Consider the following 26,286-nt stretch of genomic DNA (forward strand, 5'->3'; position numbering starts at 1 on the left):
CTAAGAGGTCAAGACCAGCCTGGATAACATAGTAAGACCTCATCTCTACTAAAAATAAAATAATTTAGCTGAGCGCAGTGGTGTGCACCTGTGGTTCCAGCTACGTGGGAGGCTGAAGTGGGAGAATCGATTGATCCCAAGAGTTTGAGGCTGCAGTGAGCTCTGACTGCGCCACTGCACTCCAGCCTCAGTGACAGAGCGACACCCTGTCTCAAAACAAACGATAAAAACAAACATGAGACCAGAACACACACACACAACACACACAACATCTGTATCTGAGTGGAGACAGTCTGGAGTCTCTTTCCCGCTGGCCTGGCAGTTATGTGGCCAAACACACTGGGCCACACGTACCCCACCCATTGTTCTGTGGCAACAGTGAGCACTGTCTTGTTTAAAAGAGATCCAGGGTTGGGTTGGGCACAGTGGCTCACACCTGTAATCCCCGCTCTTTGGCAGGCTGAGGTGGGTGGACTACTTGAGGCTAGGCGTTCAAGACCAGCCTAGCCAACATGGTGAAACCCAGTCTCTACTGAAAATACAAAAAATTAGCCAGGTGTGGTGGTGCATGCTTATAATCCCAATTAATTGGGAGGTTGAGGCAGGAGAATCACTTGAACCCAGGAAGTGGAGTCTGCAGTGAGCCAAGATCTTGCCACTGCAATCTAGCCTGGGCGACAGAGCAAGACTCCGCCTCAAAAAATAAAAAATAAAAAGGGGGCCAGGCGCAGTGGCTCCCGCCTGTAATCCCAACACTTTGGGAGGCCGAGGTGGGCGGATCACGAGGTCAGGAGATTGAGACCATCCTGGCTAACATGGTGAAGCCCCGTCTCTACTAAAAATACAAAAAATTAGCCGGGCGTGGTGGCGGGCGCCTGTAGTGCCAGCTTCTTGGGAGGCTGAGGCAGGAGAATGTTGTGAACTTGGGAGGCGGAGCTTGCAGTGAGCCTAGGTCAGACCACTGCACTCCAGCCTGGGCGACAGAGCGAGACTCTGTCTCAAAAAAAAATAAACAAACAAAAATAAAAAGGGACGTTGGCCCTAGTGGGCCCACCTTCCCCCGCAAGCAAGTTCTGTTCCATCTAAATGATGCTCTCTTCCCTGCTTTCCCCTGCCGGACACCGAGTGTGCCTTCTCCAGTGATCTCTGCCCGAGACCGAACATCCACCTCCTAATGGCGGCTGTGAGGACGGTGTGCATCCCAGCTTGTCAGCGCCTCACTGAAACTGAGATGCCACCTCTCACGTGCTCAGGTGGCAGATGTCACCTGACAGGTACAGAGTACGCCAGGCAGAAGGCAGGGGCAATGCTTCCTGCCAGAGAACACAGGTCAGAGTGCCTTGTCCCAGGAGCTGCTGAGTCAGCCACGGGCTTGGAAGATACCATTCTGGGGCCTAGCCACTAACCACTAACCACTAACCACTAACCAGTTCTTTTTTTGTTTGTTTGTTTGAGACGGAGTCTCGCTCTGTCACCCAGGCTGGAGTGCAGCGGGGCTGTCTTGGCTCACTGCAAGCTCCGCCTCCTGGGTTCAAGTGATTCTCCCGCCTCAGCCTCCTGAGCAGCTGGGATTACAGGTGCACACCACCACACCCGGCTAATTTTTGTATTTTTAGTAGAGATGAGGTTTCACCATGTTGGTCAGGCTGGTCTTGAACTCTTGACCTCAGATGATCCACCCTCCTCAGCCTCCCAAAGTGCTGGGATTACAGGCACTTTGAGCCACGATGCCCAGCACACTAACCAGTTCCTGAAGCCCCTTCCTGCTCCCTCCCTTCCCTCTGCACCCCTCAGCGTCGTGGATACGAACCCATGAACAGGATCCACCACGATGGCCCTTGGCTTAGAGCCGTTCTCTCTGAATAACGTTTTCCTCTTCACACCCTTGGTATCCGCAACAGAGACAGTGCCCAGGACAGAGTCGGTCCAGTAGATGTTGCTGTGGATCCAGTCCACAGCCAGCCCGTCGGGGGCCTGGAGGTCCCTGCTGATGACGGTGTCGTAGGAGGAGACGCCGTGGGCTCTGTCAAGCTGGGTGCTGAGGCAGGAGGAGAGGAGGGCGTCAGAGCCGGGAGGCCTCATTTCACCTGTGGGCCAAGGCTGCAGGCAGGGGCGACGCTCACCTGTAGATCATTCTCTGGGACAGGTCGGACCAGTAGATTCTATTGCTGGCCACCTCCGTGTCCAGAGCGACCACGTTCCTCAGGTTGGGGATGAGGCTGGTGTACTCACTCCGGTCCAGCGTCATCTTCCTGACCTCATGCCGGTTGGTGAAGATGAGGTAGGCGATGGAGCCTGGGGACCCGGGGAGCAAGGTCAGGGGGGCAGAGGGAACCCAGCGATGGAACCAAGAGTGCCTCCCCATCCCCTCGTGTCACCCTGCAGGGTGCAGCTGAGCCAGAGGAGGCACCCAGAAAAACAGGGTGGAAAAGAACCTCCTGATGGGAACAGGCACAGTGGAGCCCGCCTGTAGTCCCAGCACTTTTGGAGGATCACTTTTTCTGGGAGTGTAAGGCTAGCCTGGGTAACACAATGAGACTTTATTGCCACAAAAAAAAAAAAAAATTAGGCCGGGCACGGTGGCTCAAGCCTGTAATCCCAGCACCTTAGGAGGCTGAGGTGGGTGAATCACTTTATGTCAGGAGTTTGAGACCAGCCTGACCAACGTGGTGAAACCCCGTCTCTACTAAACGTACAAAAACTAGCCACATTTGGTAACAGGAACCTGTAATCCCGGATACTTGAAAGGGTGAGGCAGAAGAATTGCTTGAACCTGGGAGGTGGGGGTTACAGTGAGCCAAGATCGTGTCACCACATTCCACATTCCAGCCTGGGTGACAGAATGAGACTCTGTCTCAAAACAAAAAAAACAAAAAAAACAAAAAAAATTTACCCAGGTATGGTGGCACATGCCAGTAGTCCCAGCTACTCCAGAGGCTGAGGTAGCAGGATCGTGTGCACCCAGGAGGTCAAGGCTGCAGTGAGCTACGATGGAGGCTGCACTGCACTACAGGCTGGAAGACAGAGCAAGACCCTGTCTCTAAAAAATAATAATAGCCAGGTGTAGTGTCTGTAATCCTAGCACTTTGGGAGGCCAAGGCAGGAGGATCACTTGGGTTCAGGAATTCAAGACTAGCCTGGCCAACAAGGTGAAACCCTGTCTTTACTAAAAATATGAAAATTAGCTGGGCATGGGGGCATGCACCTGAGGTCCTGGCTACTCCGGAGGCTGACATGGGAGGATCAACCAATCCTCCTGGCCTCAAGCGATCCTCCCGCCTCAGCCTCCCAAGTAGCCTCAAGCGATCCTCCCGCCTCAGCCTCCAGAGTAGCCAGGACCACAGGTGTGCGGCACCACACCTGGCTAATTTTTTCTTCTTTAACCCCTTGAAATCACTCCCCAGGTTGTCCCTGAAAGGAAAGCCGGTTCCTGTTCCACCAGCAGGGCTGAGGGTTTCGTTAACTGGATATTCCTAGAAACTAGGATATATGCAGTCATGCCCCTGGCAAGCCCACGTCCTAACAGGGCAGCGGACTCCCCTGCCAGAGCCCTTGGGAGCAAACAGCCTCCTGGCCAGGGGATATGAGTCTGTGCAAAGTTCAGATGATGAAACTCCTCACCGTTTCTGACTGCAAGGGATGAGGCCGCCCCCGCCCGCTGCCTTCCCATGCTCACCCACAGCCTTGCAGGCCTTGGTGTGGGGGTCCAGCTGGAAGCCTTCCTCACACTGGCACTTGTAGCTCCCCTCCAGGTTCACGCAGAGCTGGCTGCAGGTGTCGGGATCCTGACACTCATCGATATCTGGAAGGCAGGGAAAGAGGCTTGGTGGGGGGACTCCTCCCCAATGGCTGGAGACGGAGCAATGGGACCCAGGCCAAAACCCACACCTTCGAAGGCAGCCAGGGGACAGCCCGGCCTCTTGGAGGATGTAATCAAGGAAACAGCCAGGTGTCATCCTCAACCATGACGTGACCTCACCACTCACCACAGGAACTCAACCAAGAGTGTGAAGCTGTATCAGCTGAAATTTCTCTTTTTTTTTTTTTTTTTGACAGAGTTTCACTCTTGTTGCCCAGGCTGGAGTGCAATGTCACAATTTCAGCTCACCGCAACCTCCACCTCCCAGGTTCAAGTAATTCTCCTGCCTCAGCCTCCCGAGTAGCTGGGATTACAGGCGTGAGCCACCACGCCCAGCTAATTTTGTATTTTTAGTAGAGACAGGGTTTCTCCATGTTGATAAGGCTGGTGTCGAACTCCCAACCTCAGGTGATCCACCTGTCTCGGCCTCCCAAAGTGTTGGGATTACAGGCGTGAGCCACCACGCCCGGCCTGAAATTTCTTAATTATTAATCCCCAGAGGCAAGAACCTCTGGCCAGCCGATGATAGTTTTCCATGCCGGTGGAATCTCATGAAGCCCTACTAACTGCTTTCAGGTCCGCTTAACAGATGGGCCGCAAACAGGCATGAGGGGTTTAGTCGCCATGTCAGGAAGTACAGAGGAGGCCCAGGGCTCAGTCCCACCCGGGAATCACCTTCGCATCTTCGCTGGGCCACCAGCTGGAAGCCATCGGGACACAGGCATTCGTAGCCGATCTTAAGGTCGTTGCAGATGTGGGAACAGCCACCGTTGTTGTCCAAGCATTCGTTGGTCCCTGTGCAGGGCCAGGGGACACAGACTGGTCACGCTCAGGCCCCCACCCATCCCTTCGCTGCCAATCTTGGCTCACTACAACCTCTACCTCCCGGGTTCAAGTGATTCTCATACCTCACCCTCCCGAGTAGCTGGGACTACAGGCATGCGCCACCATGCCTGACTACTAATTTTTTTGTATTTTTTAGCAGAGACGGGGTTTCTCTCTCTCTCTCTCTCTCTCTTTTTTTTTCTTTCTTTTTTTTTTTTAGACGCAGTTTCACTCTTGTTGCCCAGGCTGAAGTGCAATGGCACGATCTCGGTTCACTGAAACCTCTGCCTCCTGGGTTCAAGTGATTCTCCTGCTTCAGCCTCCCGAGTAGCTGTGATTACAGGTACCCACCACCACAACTGGCTAATTTTTTGTATTTTTACTAGAGATGGGGTTTCACCACCTTGGCCAGGCTGGTCTTGAACTCCTGACCTCAGGTGATCTGCCTGCCTCGGTCTCCTGAAGTTCTGGGATTACAGGCGTGAACCACCACACTTGGCTCAGTGAAATAAGCCAGTCAAAAAAGGAAAATGCTGTCTGATTCCACTCAAAGGAGGTCCCTAGAGCCATCACATTCATAGAGACAGAAAGTAGAATGGTAGGTGCCAGGAGTTGGGGAGGGGATGGGGAATGAGTGTTTCATGGGGACGGAGCTTCAGTTTGGGAAGATAAAAGATTTCTGGGGCCAGGCACGGTGGCTCATGCCTGTATTCCCAGCACTTTGGGAAGCCGAGGTGGGAGCATCACTTGAGGTCAGGAGTTCGAGACCAGCCTGGCCGACATGATGAAACCCAGTCTGTCTCTACTACAAATTCAAAACTTAGCTAGGCATGGTGGTGGGCACCTGTAATCCCAGGTACTCAGGGGGCTGAGGCAGAGAATAACTTGAACCTGGGAGGTGGAGGTTGCAGTGAACAGAGATCACACCACTGCACTCCAGCCTGGGTGACAAAGCGAGACTCCATCACAAACAAAATTTAAAAAAAGAGTTCTGGAGATGGTGGTTGTGATGCTGTACAACAGTGTGAATGTGCTAATGGCACAGAACTGTGCACTTACTAAGGTTTAAGAGAGTAAATTTTATATTACATGTTTTTTGCTGCAGTTTAAATATATATATATAAAACAACAAAAGTCTGGGCACTGTAGCTCATGCCTATAATCCCAGAACTTTGGGAGACCAAGGCGGGCAGATAGCTTGAGCCCAGGAGTTCAAGACCTGCATGAGCAAACATTTTTTTGTTTGAGGCGGACTCTCACTCCGTTGCTCAGGCTGGAGTGCAGTGGTGCGACCTTGGCTCACTGCAACCTCCACTTCCTGCATTCAAGCGATTCTCCTGCCTCAGCCTCCCGAGCAGCTGGGATTACAGATGCGCGGCACCACGCCTGGCTAATTTTTTGTATTTTTAGTAGAGACGGGGTTTCACTATGTTAGCCAGGATGGTCTTCATCTCCTGACCTTGTGGTCTTCCCGCCTCGACCTCCCAAAGTACTGGGATCACAGCCGTGAACCATCCCGCCAGGCCTAAAAATGGCTTTTCCGTGTTTAAATACTTGAGAAGAAAAATAAAAATAAAAAGGGAAATCATTTTCGTGACAGAAAACAGTTATATGGAATTCCAATTTCAGTGTCCATAAATAACATTTTCTGGGCCCACAGCCACATGTATTGGTTTGCGTTCTGTGGGTGGTGGTGTTCACCCAACAGCCATGTTGAGAAACTGCGCCAGAGACCGTATGGCCCACAGTGTCCAAAATATTTACTTTTTTTTAGAGATAGGGTCTCTTACTCTGTTGCCCAGATTGAAGTGTGGTGGTGTGATCACAGCTCACTACAGTCTGCAACTCCTGGGCCCAAGCGATCCTCCTTCCTCAACCTTCTGAGTAGCTGAGACTACAGGAGTGTGCCACCGTGCCCAAGCCCTCCCTGGTATATGACAGAGAAAACTCCCCACTGTGTTCTCTGTACTGTACAGTTACCCTAATAGGGTCTTTCAGCATCCACCATAGAGAGTTGGTAAAAAAAAAAAAAAAAAAAAAAAAAACACGACCGGGCACGGTGGCTCAAGCCTGTAATTCCAGCACTTTGGGAGGCCAAGACGGGTGGATCACGAGGTCAGGAGATCGAGACCATCCTGGCTAACACAGTGAAACCCCGTCTCTACTAAAAAATACAAAAAAATAGCCGGGTGAGGTGGCAGCGCCTGTAGTCCCAGCTACTCCGGAGGCTGAGGCAGGAGAATGGCGTAAACCCGTGAGGCGGAGCTTGCAGTGAGCTGAGATCCGGCCACTGCACTCCAGCCTGGGCGACAGCGTGAGACTCTGTCTCAAAAAAAAAAAACAAAAAAAACCTTACCAGGACAAGGTGGCTCACGCCTGTAATCCCAGCACTTTAGGAGGTGGGTGGATCACTTGAGGTCAGGAGTTCGAGACCAGCCTGGCCAACATGGTGATACCCCATCTCTACTAAAAATACAAAACTTAGTACAGCACGGTGGCATTCACCTGTAATCCCAGCTACTTGGGAGGCTGAGGCAGGAGAATCGCTTGAACCCGGTGGGCGGAGGTTGCACGGAGCCACGATCACGCCATTGTGCTCTAGCCTGGGCGACAGTGCGGGACTGTCTCAAAATAAAAAAAGGAGCCCTTTGCACAGGGCGGGCAGCGTGGAGTTCCCAAAACCCTACAGCACTCATTTCTCAGTTCCATTCCTGGCTCCCCACAAACTCTGCAAGCCGCCTGCACCCTGACTCACCACACTCCTTGATGGGTTCATCTGACCAGTCCCGGCAGTCTCTAGCCATGTTGCAGACTTTGTCCAGGCTGATGCATTCGCCGCTGTGACACTTGAACTTGTTGGGCCCCTCGCAGAGTGTCACTGTGAGAGCCAGAGAGAGGAAGGAGGAAGGTCAGGTGTGTCTGACCTGCAGTCTGCTTGGTGCTCATTCATATAATAGTTTATTCACATAAGAACACATGCAAATGGATTCATTAAGAAAGCGCATCGGGCACGGTGGTTTGCACCTGTAATCCCAGCACTTTGGGAGGCTGAGGCAGGCAGATCGCTTGAGCCCAGGAGTTCGAGACCAGCCTGGGCAATATGGCAAAACCGCATCTCTACTAAAATACAAAACAATTAGGCCTGGGGTGGTGGCTCATACCTGTAATCCCAGCACTTTGGGAGACCAAGGCAGGTGGATCACCTGAGGTCAGGAGTTCAAGACCAGCCTGGCCAACATGGTGTAACCCTGTCTCTAATAAAAATACAAAAAATTAGCCTGGCATGGTGGCATATGCTTTTAATCTCAGCTACTCGGGAGGCTGAGGCAGGAGAATCACCGGAACCCCAGAGGCAGAGGCTGCCGTGAGCTGTGATTGCACCACAGCACTCCAGCCTGGGTGACAGAGCGAGGCTCCATCTAAAAAAAAAGGAAGTGAGGCTCTGGGAACTCAGGTCACTTGCCCACAGACACACAGCTGGTGCAGAATTGACCAGGGAAGCGCCCTCTGGCTTCACAAATAATTTGCAAGCAGTAAGGCACAGAGAATGGGGGATGGGAAAGCAGATGGCCAGTGCTCACCGTTAACGCAGCCAACTTCATCGCTCATGTCCTTGCAGTCATATTCCCGGTCACACTGCCGGCTGCCATGGATGCAAGTTCCATCAGAGCACTGGAATTCGTCAGGGCGACAGGTGGCCACAGCTGGAAAACAGGACAGAGTGTGTTGATTTTCTCAAGAAGAGACAACCAGAGGCCGGGCGCGGTGGCTCAAGCCTGTAATCCCAGCACTTTGGGAGGCCGAGACGGGCGGATCACGAGGTCAGATCGAGACCATCCTGGCTAACATAGTGAAACCCCATCTCTACTAAAAAATACAAAAAACTAGCCGGGCAAGGTGGCGGGCGCCTGTAGTCCCAGCTACTTGGGAGGTTGAGGCAGGAGAATGGCATAAACCCAGGAGGCGAAGCTTGCAGTGAGCCGAGATCCGGCCACTGCACTCCAGCCTGGGCGACAGAGCAAGACTCCGTCTCAAAAAAAAAAAAAAAAAGAGGCTGGGTGCGGCAGTGCACACCTGTAATCCCAGCACTTTGGGAGGCTGAGGCAGATGGATCATCTGAGGTCAAGAGTTTGCGACCAGCCTGACTACCATGGTGAAACCCCATCTCTACTAAATACAACAAAAAATAGCTGGACCTGGTGGTGCATGCCTGTAATCCGAGCTACTTGGGAGGCTGAGACAGGAGAATCACTTATACCTGGGAAACAGAGATTGCAGTGAGCCGAGATCGCGCCATTGCACTGCAGCCTGGGCAACAAGAGCGAAATTCCGTCTCAAAACAAAAACAAACAACAAAAAACAACCAGCACCTTCCAAACAGTGATTTTCCAATAAGCCAACAGGAACCATCGCCTGGGGCCTCATGGATGCAGGAAATTTAGAGCAGAAAAAAATCAGAGTGAGACTCCACCTCAAAAAAAAAAAAAAAAAAAAACATGAAATGGGAAAACTTTCTTGGCATGTTCGAAATCCACTTCAGCACCTAAATCATTGCATGTCCCACACCCGGGGGAGCCCAGGGACAGGTGATAGGACGCCCCGCCCCCGGCCCCGCCCCTGTCCTTACGGCAATTCTCCTCGTCAGACTTGTCCTTGCAGTCGGGGCCTCCATCACAGCGCCAGCCGGAGTGGATGCACTCGCCACTTCGACAGTGGAACTCGAAGGCCGAGCAGGGGCTACTGTCCCTTTTGGGTACTTCAAGACCCTGACAGTGCTGAGGCCACTCATCCGAGCCATCTTCGCAGTCGGGGTCGTTGTCGCAGGCCCACAGCTGGGGGATGCAGGTGGAGCTGTTGCACTGGAAGCTGGCGGGGCCGCAGGTAAGCACCGGGCAGGAGGCCTCGTCCGAGCCGTCCAAGCAGTCCCGGTCTGAGTCACAGACGAACTGCCGGTAGATGCATTTCCCATCGTGGCAGCGAAACTCGTCCTGGGAGCACGTCTTGGGGGCTGCGGGGATGGATGGGCCGTGAACACCGTCACCGTGAAGTCCCCAACACTAGCCCATTCGATAGCCGGGGACGCTGCCACAGAAACGCCAGGCCCCTGGAGAGGCGGGCTGGGGAGCAGTCAGGGGCCATGGACTCTGAACCACTGCCCTCTCAGTGCCTCAGTTTCCTCATCTGTACACATCTCCCAGCACTGCTCTGAGGACTGGTGCGTTAATAGGTGTAAAGCTGTTAAACTGAGAGCTGCAAGATGGTGGCACCATTTATAGAATTCCTGTCCTTATTTTGGGTTGAGTATCACTTCTCTAAAATGCTTGGGACCAGTGGTGCAGTGAGCCGAGACTGCACCACTGAACTCCAGCCTGGGCAACAAAGTGAGACTCGGTCTCAAAAAAAAAAAAAAAAAAAAGGCAGTTGTAGGTAAAGAAACGCAGATTTATTTGAGAAGGTAGGAAAATACCTTGCAAGAAAGCAATGAGCAGGTCAGCAAGAGAGGAGCTGACTGCCAGGAGACAAAGGCTTGCTGGGGATTTTTTTTTTTTTTTTTTTTTTGAGAAGTCTCACTCTTGTCCCCCAGGCTGGAGTGTGATGGCACGGTCTTAGCTCACTGCAACCTCCACCTCCCAGGTTCAAGCGATTCTCCTGCCTCAGTCTTCCAAGTAGCTGGGACTATAGGCACCTGCCACCATGCCTGGATAATTTTTTTGTATTTTTAGTAGGGACAGGGTTTTATGATTTTGGCCAGGCTGGTCTCAAACTCCTGACCTCAGATGATCAGCCCGCCTCAGCCTCCCAAAGTGCTGGGATTACAGGTGTGAGCCACCGCACCCGGCTGCTTGCTGGAGATTTTATAGAATGGTGCTTGTGCTGTGCGCTGAAGAGGGCTTTGTGCAGTCCCTATGATGCCAAGGTTGCAGTGCGCTAACCTGCAATTTTCTATCAGCCAAGGTGTCTGCTGATACCTGGGCACAGGAAGATTGGGAGTTATTTACACAGGAGGACTATGTGTTCTGGACCATGAAGAAAGGCAGACTTATATAGTTTATCTGCCTTCTTCTTCTTTTTTTTTTCTTTTTTTTGGAGACAGTATCTCGCTGTGCTGCCCAGTCTGGAGTACAGTGGTGCCATCTCAGCTCACGGCAAGCTCCGCCTCCTGGGTTTACACCTTTCTCCTGCCTCAGCCTCCCGAGTAGCTGGGACTACAGGCAACTGCCACCACGCCCAGCTAATTTTTTGTATTTTTAGTGGAGAAGGGGTTTCACCGTGTTAGCCAGGATGGTCTTGATCTCCTGACCTCCTGATCCACCCGCCTCAGCCTCCCAAAGTGCTGGGATTACAGACATGAGCCACCATGCCCAGCCTTCTTTTTTTTTTTTTGAAATAGATTTTCACTCTTGTCCCCCAGGCTGGAGTGCAATGGTGTGATCTTGGCTTACTGCAACCTCTGCCTCCCAGGTTCAAGTGATTCTCCTGTCTCAGCCTCCCGAGTAGCTGGGATTACAGGCACACACCACCACGCCTGGCTAATTTTTGTATTTTTAGTAGAGACGGGGTTTCACCATGTTGGCCAAGATGCTCTTAAACTCCTGACCTCAAGTGATTCACCCGCCTCAGCCTCTCAAAGGGTTGGGATTACAGGCGTGAGCCACTGCACTCGACTCTATCTGCCTTCTTTTATTGCTTTCCCTTGGTTTGACCAGCCTGGCTTTTTCCTAATTAGGACTCCACACTTGATGGTAAAAATCCGAAATCCAAAATGCTCCAATAAGCATTTTCTTCTAAATGTCAGTGCTCAAGACGTTTCAGAATTTTGGGTGCTCAACACTTTGAATTTCAGGTTTTTGGATTTGGGATATGCCACTTGTATTAAGGCAGCCAAGAAAATGCCCAGCTTCAAAGCCCATTTCCCTTTGGGATTCTTGGCCTTCCTCCTTGGCAGAACTTTCTAACTTTTTCCCCTTCACGTTACCTGGGTCATTGAGGCGTGGCTAGCAAGTGTCACTATGTGTTCAGCCTCACAGGGTGGGGATCACGGGATCACGGGGATCGCGGCCACTGGGGATCACAGTGGCTTGCCAGTGTGTGTGCCAGGTGGCCAGCCCTCGGCAGGGACAGCGTCCCTGACTGTGCGTGACAAACCGAAGAGGTGGCACTATCCCTGGTCTGTAATGCCTCCTGGTCAGGGAGGGATTTGAGGGGCAGAAGAGGCTTGGTATGAGCCCCCAAGAGATGGAGCCCAGTTCAGGGCAGCTGCCTTGCAGCTTGAGCAGGACCCTATAGAGACAAAGTCAGACCACTCCCCAGGACCCAGATGCGCTCAATAGTAAAGGCAGGGCCACACTTACGACAGTCTTGCTCGTCTGATCCGTTCTCACAATCCACTTCGCCATCACACCTCCAGAACTGAGGAATGCAGCGGTTGACACGGCCCCCACAGCTGAAGTCCCCGGATTTGCAGGTGACAGACACTATAGAAGAGACAGGATTGAACTGTCACTCAAAGCAAAGACCCACTAAGGCTGAGCACGGTGGCTCACGCCTGTAATCCCAGCATTTTGGGAGGCCAAGGCGGGTAGATCACCTGAGGTCAGGGGTTCAAGACCAGCCTGGTCAACATGGTGAAACCCCGTCTCGACTAAAAATACAAAAATTAGATGGGTGTGGTGGTGGGTGCCTGTAGTCCCAGCTACTCAGAAGGCTGAGGCAGGAGAATCACTTGAACCTGGGAGGTGGAGGTTGCAGTGAGCCGAGATCCTACCACTGCACTCCAGCCTGAGTGGCAGAGTGAGACTCCGTCACAAGACACAGGAAAAAAAAAAAAAAAAAAAAAAAAACACCTACTGGCCTCGCCAATTCTCTCTTTGCAAAGGAAAACCCCAGAACTTTGAAGAGAATGCCAATCCCACTTTTTTTTTTTAAAGTAGAGATGAAGTTTCATCATGTTGGCCAGGCTGGTCTCAAACTCATGGCCTCAAATGATCCACCCACCTCAGCCTCCCAAAGTGCTGGGATTCTAGGCATGAGCCACCATGTCTGGCCTCCCATTTATTTAAAAAAAAAATACATATGGGCCGGGCGCGGTGGCTCACGCCTGTAACCCCAGCACTTTGGGAGGCCAAAGCAGGTGGATCATGAGGTCAGGAGATTGAGACCATACTGGCTAACACGGTGAAACCCTGTCTCTACTAAAAACACAAAAAATTAACTGGGCGTGGTAGCAGGCGCCTGTAGTCCCAGCTACTTGGGAGGCTGAGGCAGGAGAATGGCATGAACTCAGGAGGCAGAGCTTGCAGTGAGCCAAGATCGCACCACTGCACTCCAGCCTGGGCAACACAGCAAGACTAAGACTCCGTCTCAAAAAAAAAAAAAAACCAACAAATATTTATTTATTATTTATTTTTTAGAGATGGGGTCTAGCTATGTCACCCAGGTGGCCCTCAAACTCCTGGGCTTTATAAAGGAATCTTTTTGCCTTTCTGCCTCAGCCTCCCAAGTAGCTGGGACTACAGACACAAGTCATTGTGCCTGGCCAAGCCTACCCCTTTATGGGACAAAACAGAGGGCATTTAATGGAGCTTGTTAAAAATTGGACATTCGGCCGGGCGCGGTGGCTCAAGCCTGTAATCCCAGCACTTTGGGAGGCCGAGACGGGTGGATCACGAGGTCAGGAGATCGAGACCATCCTGGCTAACACGGTGAAACCCCGTCTCTACTAAAAATACAAAAAACTAGCCGGGCGAGGTGGCGGGCGCCTGTAGTCCCAGCTACTCCGGAGGCTGAGGCAGGAGAATGGTGTAAACCCGGGAGGCGGAGCTTGCAGTGAGCTGAGATCCGGCCACTGCACTCCAGTCCGGGCTACAGAGCAAGACTCCGTCTCAAAAAAAAAAAAAAAAATTGGACATTAGGCTGAGTGCAGTGGCTCACGCCTGTAATCCCAATACTTTGGGAGGTCGAGGCAAGAGAATCGCTTGAGCCCAAGAGGTCAAGGCTGCAGTGAGGTATGACTGTGCCACTGGACTCCAGCCTGGGCAACAGAATTAGACTCCATCTCTTAAAAAAAAAAGAAAAAGACATTAGGTTATGCAAAGTTTTGGACTGAGACAGAGGTGGTGGCCACACAGCACAGCATTGCAAATGCATTAATGCCACTGAGCTGGTTAATTTCATGTTATGTGAAATTCACATCAATGGAAAAAAAGCCATTTAATGGCTTTAAGGAAAACTCCAATAATTCATTCTCTCCCCACCTCCTAATTAATGATTGGATACATCAAAATCCCCTGCCCACTTTTCCAGCCGCCATCATCAAAAAGGGGTTAAGAATTGTGTCACAGGCCAGGCGTGGTGCCTGTAATCCCAGCACTTTGGGAGGCCGAGGCCAGAGGATCACTTGAGACCAGAAATTCAAGACCAGTCTGGCCAACATGGCAAAACCCTGTCTCTATTATAAAAAAAAAAAAAAGTGCATCATGCCCAAAGGGGACTCACAGCACGTCTCTTGGGACTCATCAGAGCCATCCTGGCACTCAGCGGTGCCATCGCAGACCCACTTGTAGGAGATGCATTTCCCGTCTTCACACTGGAACTCGTTTCTTTCACATCTGTCGCCCACTGAGAGAGAGGAAAAGGAAAAAGGGTCTACTCAACGCCAGAATCAGAAACTGACTACGTTTCCTGTGCCTGTTTCCTGCCAACTATAGAATTAACCAGAAATATCATCCAATTAGGAACAGTCTGATTCCCAGGAAATTAAGCAACCACAACAACTGAAATTTTATGAACCCCAGAATATAGTGGAGGACACAAGGAAGGCACCCAAGAGAGACAGATACTTGTCAACAAAGGCTGATGTTGTTGATTCCAAAATATGGGCTCCATATTTTGTTGATTCCAAATTAGAATTTCCATGCACATTCATAAAGAAAGGAAGAGTATTTCGCATATTAAAAACCTGTACTGCAGCTGGGCGTGGTGGCTCACGCCTGTAATCCCAACATTTTGGGAGGCCAAGGTGGGCAGATCACCTGAGGTTAGGAGTTTGAGACCAGCGTCGCCAATATGCTGAAACCACATCTCTACTAAAAATACAAAATTAGCTGGGTGTGGTGGCACATGCCTGTAATCCCAGCTACTCAGGAGGCTGAGGCGGGAGAATCACTTGAACCCGGGAAGCAAAGGTTGTGGTGAGCTGAGATGGCACCATTGCACTCCAGCCTGGGCAACAAGAGCAAAACTCCATCTCAAAAAAAAACCTGTACTGCCCAGTACACTATATTGGCCAGGCTGGCCTTGAACTCCTGACCAAAGTGCTGGGATTATAGGTGGGAGCCACCGTGCCCGGCTGCAATAACAAATTATGATTGCTTATCTCAGCATGCACTATGCACTTATTATTACTATAATGAGGTAATAAGACCAAGAAGAAAAAAAAAATCTGCCTTTTTTAAAAAAATTTTATTTTCTTTTTGACACAGAGTCTCGCTCTGTCAAGTGCAATGGTGCGATCTCAAATCACTGCAAACCTCTGCCTCTGGGTTCAAGTGATTCTCCTGCCTTAGCTTCCCAAGCAGCTGGGAATACAGGCGCGTGCCAGCCACCACACCCAGCTAATTTTTGTATTTTTTGTAGAGACAGGGTTTCACCATGTTGCCCAGGCTGGTCTCGAATTCCTGACCTCAAGTGATCCACCTGCCTCAGTCTCTCAGTGCTAGGATTACAGGTGTGAGCCACCACGGCCGGCCAAGTCTGCCTTTTATCTTTGTGAAGGTGTAACAGATGCTCTCCAGGAAAATCACATACAAGGGTTTTTTTGTTTTTTTTTTTTTTTGAGACAGAGTCTTGTTCTGTTGCCCAGACTGGAGTGCAGTGGTGTAATCTTGACTCACTGTAACCTCTGCCTCCCAGGTTCAAGAGATTCTCCTGCCTTAACCCTTCCAAGTAGCTGGGATTACAGGCCCACGCCACCGTGCCTAACTACTACATATGTACATCGATAACTTTTGATTGATGGTGGAATCTTTGGGAGGCCGAGGTGGGTGGATCACCAGGTCGGGAGATCGAGACCATCCTAGCCAACATGGTGAAACCCCATCTCTACTAAAAATACAAAAAATTAGCCAGGGGTGGTGGCGCAGGCCTGTAGTCCCAGCTACTCGGGAGGCTGAGGCAGGAGAATCGCTTGAATGCAGGAGGTGGAGGTTGTAGTGAGCCGAGATTACACCACTGCTCTCCAGGTTGGCAACAGAGCGAGATTCTGTCTCAAAAAAAAAAAAAAAAAAAAAAAAAAAAGGAAAGGCCAGGCACAGTGGCTCATACCTGTAATCCCAGCCAGCACTTTGGGAGGCTGAGGCAGGGGGGTCACCAGATCAGGAGATCGGAGATCAGTGAAACCCCGTCTCTACTAAAAAAATTAGCTGGGTGTGCTGGTGGGCGCCTGTAGCTGCTCAGGAGGCTTAGGCAGGAGAATCGCTTGAACCCGGGAGGTGGATGTTGCAGTGAACCGAGATCACGCCTCTATACTCCAGCCTGGGCGACAGAGACTCTGTCTCCAAAAAAAAAAAAAAAAGAAAGAAACTATGACCACATTGCCAGGTGCAGTAGCTCACGCCTGTAATCCCAACACTTTGGGAGGCAGAGATAGGATTGTTTGAGCCCCGGAGTTCTAGACTGGCCTGGGCAACATACCAAGACCCCATCTCTACAAAATAAAAAAAATAATTAAAAAAAAAAGAATAGGCCAGGCGCGGTGGCTCACGCCTGTAATCCTCAGCACTTTGGGAGGCCGAGGCGGGCAGATCATGAGGTCAGGAGATGGAGACCATGGTGAAACCCCGTCTCTACTAAAAATACAAGAAATTAGCCGGCCGTGGTGGTGGGTGCCTGTAGTCCCAGCTACTCGGGAGGCTGAGGCAGGAGAACGACGTGAATCCGGGAGGCGGAGCTTGCAGTAAGCCAAGATCCTGCCATTGTACTCCAACCTGGGCGACTCAGCGAGACTCCGTCTCAAAAAAAAAAAAAAAAGAATATATGACTGCATCTTCTATGATAATCCTTTCAGCAGGCAGAGCCTAATTCCTGTCCCCTGGTGTGGCACTAGACTTCTGATAGGAAAATGTAGAGGTGACAGCGAGTGGCTTCTGAGCCTAGTTCATGGCCATGCTCATTGTTGGATCGACTTACTCCAGGGGAGGCCAGCTGCATGTCATGAGTCCACTCAAGCAGCTGGAGGGAGAGCTCCATGCAACAGGGAACTGAGGCCTCCAGCCAAGAGCCACTGTGTGCCCTGTCGTGGAAGTGGATCCTTCAACCCCAGCCAAGCCTTCCTATGCCTGCAGCTTCTGAAAATATGTTTTCCTCTCCTGCCAATATTTTGATTGCAACTTCATGAGAGACCCTGAGCTGGAACCATCTAGCTGTGCTGCTTCCAAATTCCTGACACACAAAAACTGAGAAATCATGAATGTGTTGTTTTAAGCCACTATGTTTTGGGCTAATTTGACGTGTAGCAAGAAATGAGTCATTTCCTCCTTTAAGCACGGTTAAAACTGAGCTGTAGGTAATTCACATACAACCTAACTTTAAAAGGGGTATCTATGTCTTTTTTCTTTCTCTTTTGGCCACAGGGTCTCAGTCTGTCACCCAGGTTGGAGTGCAGTGGCATGACTGAGGCTCACGGCAGCCTCGACCTCCCAGGTTCACACGATCCTCCTGCCTCAGCCTAACTGAGCAGCTGCAACTAGACGGGTGCACCATCACACTCAGCTAACGTTTTGTTTTTATTTTTTGCAGAGACAGGGGTCTCACTATGTTGCCCAGGCTGGTCTCACACTCCTGGGCTCAGGCGACCCACCCACCCATTTTGGCCTCCCAAAGTGCTAGGATTACAGGCATGAGCCACTGCATCCAGCCCCCTTTATCCATTTCAACTTTGATAGTTGACCCAGCACATTCATGTAGACTCCCTGAAAGTCAGAGTAGTAAGGGGGTTAGATAGACAATCCTGGGCTTCAGTGACTTTCCAGGTCATTTAACTAGAACGACTTGGGTACCTGACTTAATTCTTCTGGGACTCAGTTTCCTGATCTGTAAAATGGGGGAGAATGGCAATCTCTACTTCCTAGACGGTGTTTTGAGAATTAAAGAACAGAACAGGCTGGGTGTGGTGACTCACGTTTGTGATCTCAGCACTTTGGGAGGCCGAAGTGGGCAGATCACCTAAGTTCAGGAGTTCGAGACCAGCCTGGCCAACATGGTGAAACCTCCATCTCCACTAAAAATACAAAAATTAGCCAGGCATGGTGGCACATGCCTGTAATCCCAGCTACTCGGGAGGCTGAAACACGAGAATCATTTGAACCCAGGAGGCAGAGGCTGCAGTGAGCCCAGATTGTGCCACTGCACTCCAGCCTGGGCAATAGAGTGAGACTCTGTCAAAAAAAAAAAAAAAAAAAAGAAAAGAAAAAAGGGAAGGAAGAGAGAAGAAAATGAGTTGAGCTTTGGAATCTGTTGTGGTCACAAACTGATAATTATCTTGCCCAACTACAGATCTGTGTGGAATGTCTCATTGGAGGTGCTTTGACAATACTGTACACACCCCACTGACTCACAGCTCAATTTCGATTGTGCTTAAAGGAGGAAATGACTCATTTCTTGTGCTGACACACCGGGTGGGCAAAAAGCAATTGAGATTCCAGGAGGTTTGAGATTCCAAGAGGCTTGCGATAAATAAAAAGGAAAGTTGCGCCAGAGGCATTGGCGATAAAGATCTTAAGGGAGGAGTCTCTGATCACCCCACTAGGTGACCACTAATCCAATGCTCTCACCTCCCTACCTCTGTGTAAGGGTCCAGCTTACAAACTAAATGTGCCACTGGGTAGACTGGGAATGTCAGTAACACCTGAAGGTCCTTTAAGGAGGGATAAAGAACAATAAAAAACTTGCCCTGAGGAAAAACAAAATCTTTTCCTGAACCTCAAGCTCTCCCCTGACTATTATTCTCCAAATATTTGCTGGCCACAGGTGGCTCAAGACTGCACCCATGAGAGGACCCCACGATGACCTATTTCTGTGATCTAACACCTGGGCACCTCTCCAGACAGTGTTTCAAAAGTGGATTTCCCCAGCACTTAGGGAGACTGAGGAGGGAGGATTGCTTGAGCCCAGGAGTTTGAGACCAGCCTGGGCAACATAGTGAGACTCTCATCTCTACAAAAAATACAAAACCTAGCCAGGCATGGTGGCACACACCTGTAATCCCAGATACTTGGGAGGCTGAGTGGGGAGGATGGCTTAGGCTTGGGAGGTGGAGGCTGCAGTGATCTGCACTCCAACCTGGGCAGGAGACCCTGTCTCAAAAAATAAAAACAAACAAACAAACAAAAATAATTTAAACTTAGCTGGGAGTGGCCTGGTGTGGTGGCTCACGCCTATAATCCCAGCACTTTGGGAGGCCGAGGTAGGTGGATCACCTGAGGCTGGGAGTTCTAGAACAGCCTGAACCAATATGGAGAAACCCCGTCTCTACTAAAAATACAAAATTAGCCAGGCGTGGTGGTGCATGCCTGTAATCCCAGCTACTCCGGTGGCTGAGGCAGGAGAATCGCTTGAAATGGGAGGCAGAGGTTGCGGTGAGCCGAGATCGCGCCATTGCACTCCAGCCTGGACAACAAGAGCAAAACTCTGTCTCAATAAATGAACAAATAAATAAACAAACTTAGCTGGGAGTGGTGACACATGCCTGTAGTCCCAGCTACTCAGGAGGCTGAGAGAGGAGGATCAGTTGAGTGCAGAAGCTGGAGGCTGCAGTGAGCTATGACTGCACACTTCAGCCTGGGTGACAGGACAAGACCCTTCCTTTGGGCCGGGCGTGGTGGCTCAAGCCTGTAATCCCAGTACTTTGGGAGGCCGAGACGGGCGGATCACGAGGTCAGGAGATCGAGACCATCCTGACTAACACGGTGAAACCCCATCTCTACTAAAAAATACAAAAAACTAGCCGGGTGCGGTGGCGGGCGCCTGTAGTCCCAGCTACTCGGGAGGCTGAGGCAGGAGAATGGCGGGAACCCGGGAGGCGGAGCTTGCAGTGAGCCGAGAGAGCGCCACTGCACTCCAGCCTGGGGCACAGAGCCGAGACTCCGTCTCAAAAAAAAAAAAAAAAAAAAAAGACCCTTCCTTTGAAAAATAACGGGGGATTTTACTGCAACAGGCGCAGCTAGACAGCAGTTGCCTGCAAAACGAGCTCCCTTGGCCCAGCTAGTGGGGACAAGGCTCAGGAACAGAATAGTACTGAGTGAGAGCACGTCAGGGAGGTGTCCTCACAGATGCTGCCCCTTCCCAAGCAAGGGGACAAAGCCAGTCCTGTTCCAAACACGACCAGCCCAATGAAACCACATCTCTTTCTTATTCTTTCAAGCAAGGTTGGCATTTTTCATATTAGACCATTTGAATTTCAGGAAAAGCGAATTAGGCCAGGTGTGGTGGCTCATGCCTATAATCTCAGCACTTTGGGAGGCCAAAGTGGGCAGCTCACCCGAGGTCAGGAGTTCGAGACCAGCCTGGCCAACATGGCAAAACCCTGTCTCTACTAAAACTACAAAATTAGCCAGGCATGGGGGCGGGTGCCTGTATCCCAGCTACCCAGGAGGTTGAGACACGAGAATCACTTGAACCCCCGAGGCGGAAGTTGAAATAAGCTGAGATCGCCTGGGTGACAGAGCGAGACTCCATTTCAAAAAAAAAAAAGGAAGCAAACTAGAGCATGGATCCCTAGATTTTTCTCATGCTAAGGATGCCTAAAAAGCACTGAGCTCCTCTCAAAAAACCAAAAACAAAAACACAAAAGCCCTGGTGCGGTGGCTCATGCCTTTAGTCCCAGCACCCTGGGAGGCTGAGGCGGACGGATCATGAGGTCAGGAGTTCGAGGCCAGCCTGGCCAATATGGTAAAACCCCGTCTCTACTAAAAATACAAAAATTAGCCAGGTGTGGTGGCGTGCGCCTGTAGTCCCAGCTACTCGGGAGGCTGAGGCAGAAGAATCACTTGAACCTGGGTGGCAGAGGTTGCAGTGAGCCGAGATCGCGCCACTGCACTCCAGCCTGGGTGACAGAGCAAGACTCCGTCTCAAAAAAAAAAAATCTCTATAAATTCTAGTCCTCTAAGCTTCCAATCTCTCAAGTCACGAGTGACAAGTCAGGAACAGGTTATCGAAACAGAAAGAATACACATTTCTGCTTTTTTGCCCCAGCACACAAATGAGGTGGTAAATGCTTTCGATGTTTTCTTTCCTCGTGCTACTGAAAACAGTTGTACGAGGAAATCCACAATTGCAGCTAGAATAATTTCCTTGAAAGGGAGACAAACAAACAAAAATGCCCTGGCTGGAGGGAACACAGCCAGCTGAAAATGAATGAGAAATCAGTTGATCAGCCGGCACGGTGGGTGGGTCATGCCTGTAATCCCAGCACTTTGGGAGGCCGAGGCGGGTGGATCACTAGGTCAGGAGTTCGAGACCAGCCTGGCCAACATGGTGAAACCTCATCTCTACTACAGATACAAAAATTAGCTGGGCATGGTGGCAGGCACCTATAATCCCAGCTACTCCGGAGGCTGAGGCAGGAGAATTGCTTGAACCCGGGAGGTGGGGTTGGCAGTGAGCCAAGATTGCGCCATTGCACTCCACCCTGGGTAACAGAGTGAGACTCTGACTCAAAAAAGAAAAGAAAAGAAATCAATTGATCAGCGCTTCTTTCCAAACGAGGTGGGTATTTTCCCCAGAGTGATCTCAGAGATTGATTTTGTTTCCGGGAGAGAGAGCCTGTCACTGTTTGCTGCTGGTCAGTTACATCTGCAGCCTCTTAGCAACAAAAGGCTATTTGCTTGACAGTTGGGACAGAGTGTGGAAGGCAAAAAGGACATCAAAAAGCCCATCAAAAAAAAAAAAAAAAAAAAAAAAAAAAAGCCGGGTGCGGTGGCTCAAGCCTGTAATCCCAGCACTTTGGGAGGCCGAGACAGGCGGATCATGAGGTCAGGAGATCGAGACCATCCTGGTTAACACGGTGAAACCCCGTCTCTACTAGAAAAATACAAAAACCTAGCTGAGCGAGGTGGCAGGCGCCTGTAGTCCCAGCTACTCGGGAGGCTGAGGCAGGAGAATGGCGTAAACCCGGCAGGCGGAGCTTGCAGTGAGCTGAGATCCAGCCATTGCACTCCAGCCTGGGTGACAGAGCGAGACTGCCTCAAAAAAAAAAAAAAAAAAAAAAAAAAGTCCATCAAAGCACCCATCAAAGCAAGCAACAACAGACCCATCTAGAATTGGATCTTATCAGGGAGGAAGTCTACAGATAAGAGCAGGAATGAGGAAGAGAATTCCCTACAGGTTTTCAGTCTGGACAAACACTGTTTTTTCCCAGTGTTCCCTGGAAGATAGGTATGTCCGGAAATGACAAGGGAATCACCCTGGGGCTCGCTAAAGCAAACAACTCCCTTACTCAAGTTCGGGTGAGCCATTGACATGTTTGGAGCTGCGCTCACCACTGTTGCCTAATTTTGATCTAAGTGTTCAGATTCCAAAAACTTCCCTTCGTAAAGGAAATGACAAGAAACTCCCCCCTGGATATGCCTTGAAGCCAGCTGGAGCGTGAGGTGGCGCAGCTAGGAGTGCTAGAAACACACATCACCAAGCTCTCAGAAGTCTGGAGGGAAACATCAGGGGTGTGGTCTCCTTAACAACAGAAGAAACATCACATTCTCAGCCACCCCGCGATAGAGACAGCTAAAGTGATGAACGAACAAGGTCTTGCTTAAGACTCCCTTAACATTTTCTCTTAAGGAAGAGGTTGATTGGTGAGTGAAATACACATTAATCCAGTGCCTCTCTTTCTTTCTTTTTCTTTTTTTTTTTTTTTTGAGATGGAGTCTAGCTCTGTCGCCCAGGCTGGAGTGCAGTGGCCGGATCTCAGCTCACTGCAAGCTCCACCTCCCGGGTTCACGCCATTCTCCTGCCTCAGCCTCCCAAGTAGCTGGGACTATAGGCGCTCGCCACCTGGCCCGGCTAGTTTTTTGTAGTTTTAGTAGAGACGGGGTTTCACTGTGTTCACCAGGATGGTCTCGGCCTCCCAAAGTGCTGGGATTACAGGCTTGAGCCACCGCGCCCGGCCTCAGTGCCTCTCTTTCTTTTGTAAAACTGGGTGGCAGAATGTTTGCAATAATCGTCATCCCTGGTGGGGCGCGGTGATTCACTCCTGTAATCCCTACATTTTGGGAGGCTGAGATAGGAGGATCGCTTAAGGCCAGGAGTTCAAGACCAGCCTGAGTAACAAAGCGAGACCTCATCTCTACAAAAAGTTAAAAAATAAATAAATAAATAAAAATAAAACAATAATCATCCGTATTTCACTGCACCCTCCCTCCCTCCCTCTCTGGCCTTCCAGAGGAAACCGGTGTGTTAGTTACAGTGTGAATTTCAAGGCAGTTCAAAGCTCTCCCTCCAGTCAAAGCCAACCCCCCTTGCCAATTAAAAAAAAAGTTTCCTGCAATCCTGTTCATCAGGCAATCCCAATCCTTTTCTAGGTTGGGCTGGTTCTCAGGAGGGAAAGGGCCATGTAGCTATTGTCTAGGGCGAGGCGCTCTCTCTGCAACTAATTTAAAGCCACCGAAAAAGCTCTAACTCAGGATCATGCACCAACCAGCCTCCTGTGGAAATCTAAAATCTAATCCATTTCACCCAGAGGAAAAATTGCCATTTGGACAGCTGAACCGAAGCCATTCACAGCCTCTGAAGAGGCGAGGCCACCCCACGGGGTCGGAAGATCTCGGCTTCAGACCAAGGAGGTAGATTCTGAGACAATGTTTCAGCCTTGGAAGGAACCGAGGCCTTGAGGGTGGTCGGGGGGCCCCTATGTGAACTTGACCGGGGCTGGCGGGGCGGGGGCGGCCCCCAGGACAAGGTGGGGATGGAGGTCTCGCCACAGAGCACAGCGGAAACCGGGGCCTTCGCCGGGAGGGCCCGGGCGAACGGAGGGCGACTCGTGTATGTCGCAGAGGCGACTCCGGGGACCCGGGACTTGTCGCCGCCTTTGTGACAGGAACCACGGAGGAACGCAAGGCTACCATGCAGCCGCCTAGCCCCGGACGAGGTGCGGCTCAGACTTCCGCGCCAGCCCCGCCCAGCTAGTACACAATCCCCGCCCTCCAGACGCCGGCCTCCACCTCCACCGCCTCCCATTGGATGAGGGGAGTGGCTCGAGGGTGGCCTGTTCGGACTGCGCCCAGTGGAATTCGGGAGGCGGGCCAAAGGGGCGGGGGCAGAGGCGGGAGGGGGTGGCCCCCGGACGGAGCACGCGGCGGAATCCGGGAACTGCACCCAACCTAGGGTGGCAGTAGCGCCCTGGGGTCGCGCAAAGCGGATCGGGACCCCTGAGCCCGCGGGGACCTCCAGGCTGGACATCTGGTCTCCAGTCGCGCGACCCTCGCCCCCAGAAAGACTTAAGCGGGGAGGAGGGGGGAGTGATCCCTTCTTTTAGGACTGGAGGTCCCCACACCCCGCTCTGAGTTAGAAGAGGGGGTCCCGGCCGGGCGCCGTGGCTGACGCCTGTAATCCCAGCACTTTGGGAGGCCGAGGCGGGCAGATCACCTGAGGTCAGGAGTTCGAGACCAGCCTGGCCAAAATGGTTAAACCCCGTCTCTACTAAAAGTACAAAAATTAGCCGGGCATGGTGGTTGGGCACCTGTAATCCCAGCTACTCGGGGGGCTGAGACAGGAGAATTGCTTAAATCCGGGAGGTGGAGGTTGCAGAGAGCAGAGATCGCACCACTGTACTCCATCCTGGGCGATATAGCTAGACTCCGTCTCAAAAATAAAGAAGAGGAAGGTGTCCCTTACCTGGTGGAGATTTGGGGGAGAGCCTTGCCCCGTTTCCTTTAAATCCCTCAGACTCCTCCCAACCTTCGCGCCCTACTCAGCGCCCCCTCCAGCCGTTTGGGAAGGACCTCGTGCCATTACCCTACAAGTCTTCCAGGGATAGAGTGATTATTTTTACCCAAAAAAAAAAAAAAAAAAAAAAATTCCCAAGGGGCCCCCCCGGGGATTCCCTCTCGCCCTACGTGGGTGCCTGGAGCAAGCCTTACCTGCAGCCTCCGCCGCGGCGAGGAGGAAGGCGACGGTCCAGCGCAGTTTCCAGCCCCAGGGCCCCATGCTCGCAGCCTCTGCCAGAAAGTGTCCCGACCCGGATCAGGACCCGCTGTGTCCTCGCTGGAAACTCTGGCTTCCCGCGATTGCACTCGGGGGCCCACGTCATTTACAGCATTTCAACGTGAGGTTTCTAGCAGGGGGAGGAGTTTGCAGTGGGGTGATTTTCAAATGTCTTCACCTCACTGCGAAAGGAGGAGTTTCAAACGGCTGATGTGACATCGGCTTTTTAACCCATGAAGCTCTGATTCCCACTCCAGTCTTTTGAAAGTGTTGCCAGGGCAGGCGACTTGATTTGCTGTATTCGGGTCTCTGGTGAAGAGCTGACTCTCCCCCAAAATTAGAAATGCATCTTCTGAAAGATCCCCCTGAAATGTCTCCACGTTTAACTGTTAATATGTTGTTGTTTTTGTCCACAGAAGGATAACAGCATCCTTTCAAAATCCTCCAATAGCCTAATGCCAATCCCTTCTCTGCCTCAAAAGGAAAACACTAGAAATGTTGGGAACTTCCGCCACTCTCTATATTTGCCTTTTCCTTTCTAGGAATTGTATATAGATTTTTAGCTTACTTTCGTTGTATATTGTTTTTACATGGTTATTCCAAATCACCTTATAAGCACTGATCAATAAGGAATTTAAATAAAATCTTCACAAAAGTACAGCCAAAAAAAATTTTTTTTTGTTTTTGTGGGATCCTGCCTTTGGATGAATTATCAGTATAAACATCTGAAAAATCAATTGTACAGATACCTGGAGTCTGGACATAAATATTGATTTCTCCCTTTAGGAGAAGGAGTTGAACAAACAGAAGGGGCGGCTTCCTCCCGCTCAAAGCAAAATCAAAACAGAACAGGGCTTTCACAGTTGAACTTGACCCCCTAAGCCACAGAGAGATGGTGGAGACCAACTTTTAGAATTGAGTCTCTTTGTGGACTCATGGGATTGCCAGAGACCTCGTGCCAAGAAGGCACGTGTGAGAAACTTGCCTGAACCCCACACAGGGCTGGGCAGTCTTGGTGGTTTTCCCCAGGAATGAGCTGGATTTCTCTGGGGTTTTGCAGACTGACTTTGGCAGGGAGTGCTAACCTCTCAGCAGGATTTCAGGGAAACCTAGGGGACGAGGCAGAAAAGAGACAAACTGAACTCTCAGTAGGAAAAAAAAAAAAAAAGATTAATCAGGGAGAATAATTTTACTATTTTTTATAATTATTATTTATCATTATTTCCAGCTGTGTCACTCAGGCTGGAATGTAGTGGCGTGACCACAGCTCTCTGCAGCATCAACCCTGGGCTCAAGGAATCCTCCTACCGCAGCCTCCGGAATAGCTGGGGCCACAGGAGTGCACCACCATGCCCAGCTAATTTTTAATTTTTTTAATAGATGGGAACTGTGTTGCCCAGGCTGGTCCC

At 50.9% G+C, this 26,286-nt stretch overlaps 1 protein-coding gene across 1 annotated transcript in view; it reads right to left on the minus strand.

Annotated features, from left to right (window-relative positions):
- The window catches only part of LDLR (low density lipoprotein receptor), a 43,618-nt gene extending 18,607 nt beyond the window's left edge, over positions 1-25,011 (minus strand). Inside the window, exons 1-10 of the mRNA XM_073016950.1 lie at positions 24,814-25,011; positions 14,180-14,302; positions 12,037-12,159; positions 9,312-9,692; positions 8,266-8,388; positions 7,440-7,562; positions 4,535-4,654; positions 3,677-3,802; positions 2,124-2,295; positions 1,811-2,038 (exon numbers count right to left, since the gene is read on the minus strand). Of these exons, the coding sequence (XP_072873051.1) occupies positions 1,811-2,038; positions 2,124-2,295; positions 3,677-3,802; positions 4,535-4,654; positions 7,440-7,562; positions 8,266-8,388; positions 9,312-9,692; positions 12,037-12,159; positions 14,180-14,302; positions 24,814-24,880 (1,586 nt within the window). The 5' untranslated portion in view covers positions 24,881-25,011. The remainder of the gene's footprint in view (positions 1-1,810; positions 2,039-2,123; positions 2,296-3,676; positions 3,803-4,534; positions 4,655-7,439; positions 7,563-8,265; positions 8,389-9,311; positions 9,693-12,036; positions 12,160-14,179; positions 14,303-24,813) is intronic.
- Positions 25,012-26,286: the final 1,275 nt, after the last annotated feature.

This window comes from Chlorocebus sabaeus, chromosome 6 (genome assembly GCF_047675955.1).
Source record: "Chlorocebus sabaeus isolate Y175 chromosome 6, mChlSab1.0.hap1, whole genome shotgun sequence".
Taxonomy (NCBI): domain Eukaryota; kingdom Metazoa; phylum Chordata; class Mammalia; order Primates; family Cercopithecidae; genus Chlorocebus; species Chlorocebus sabaeus.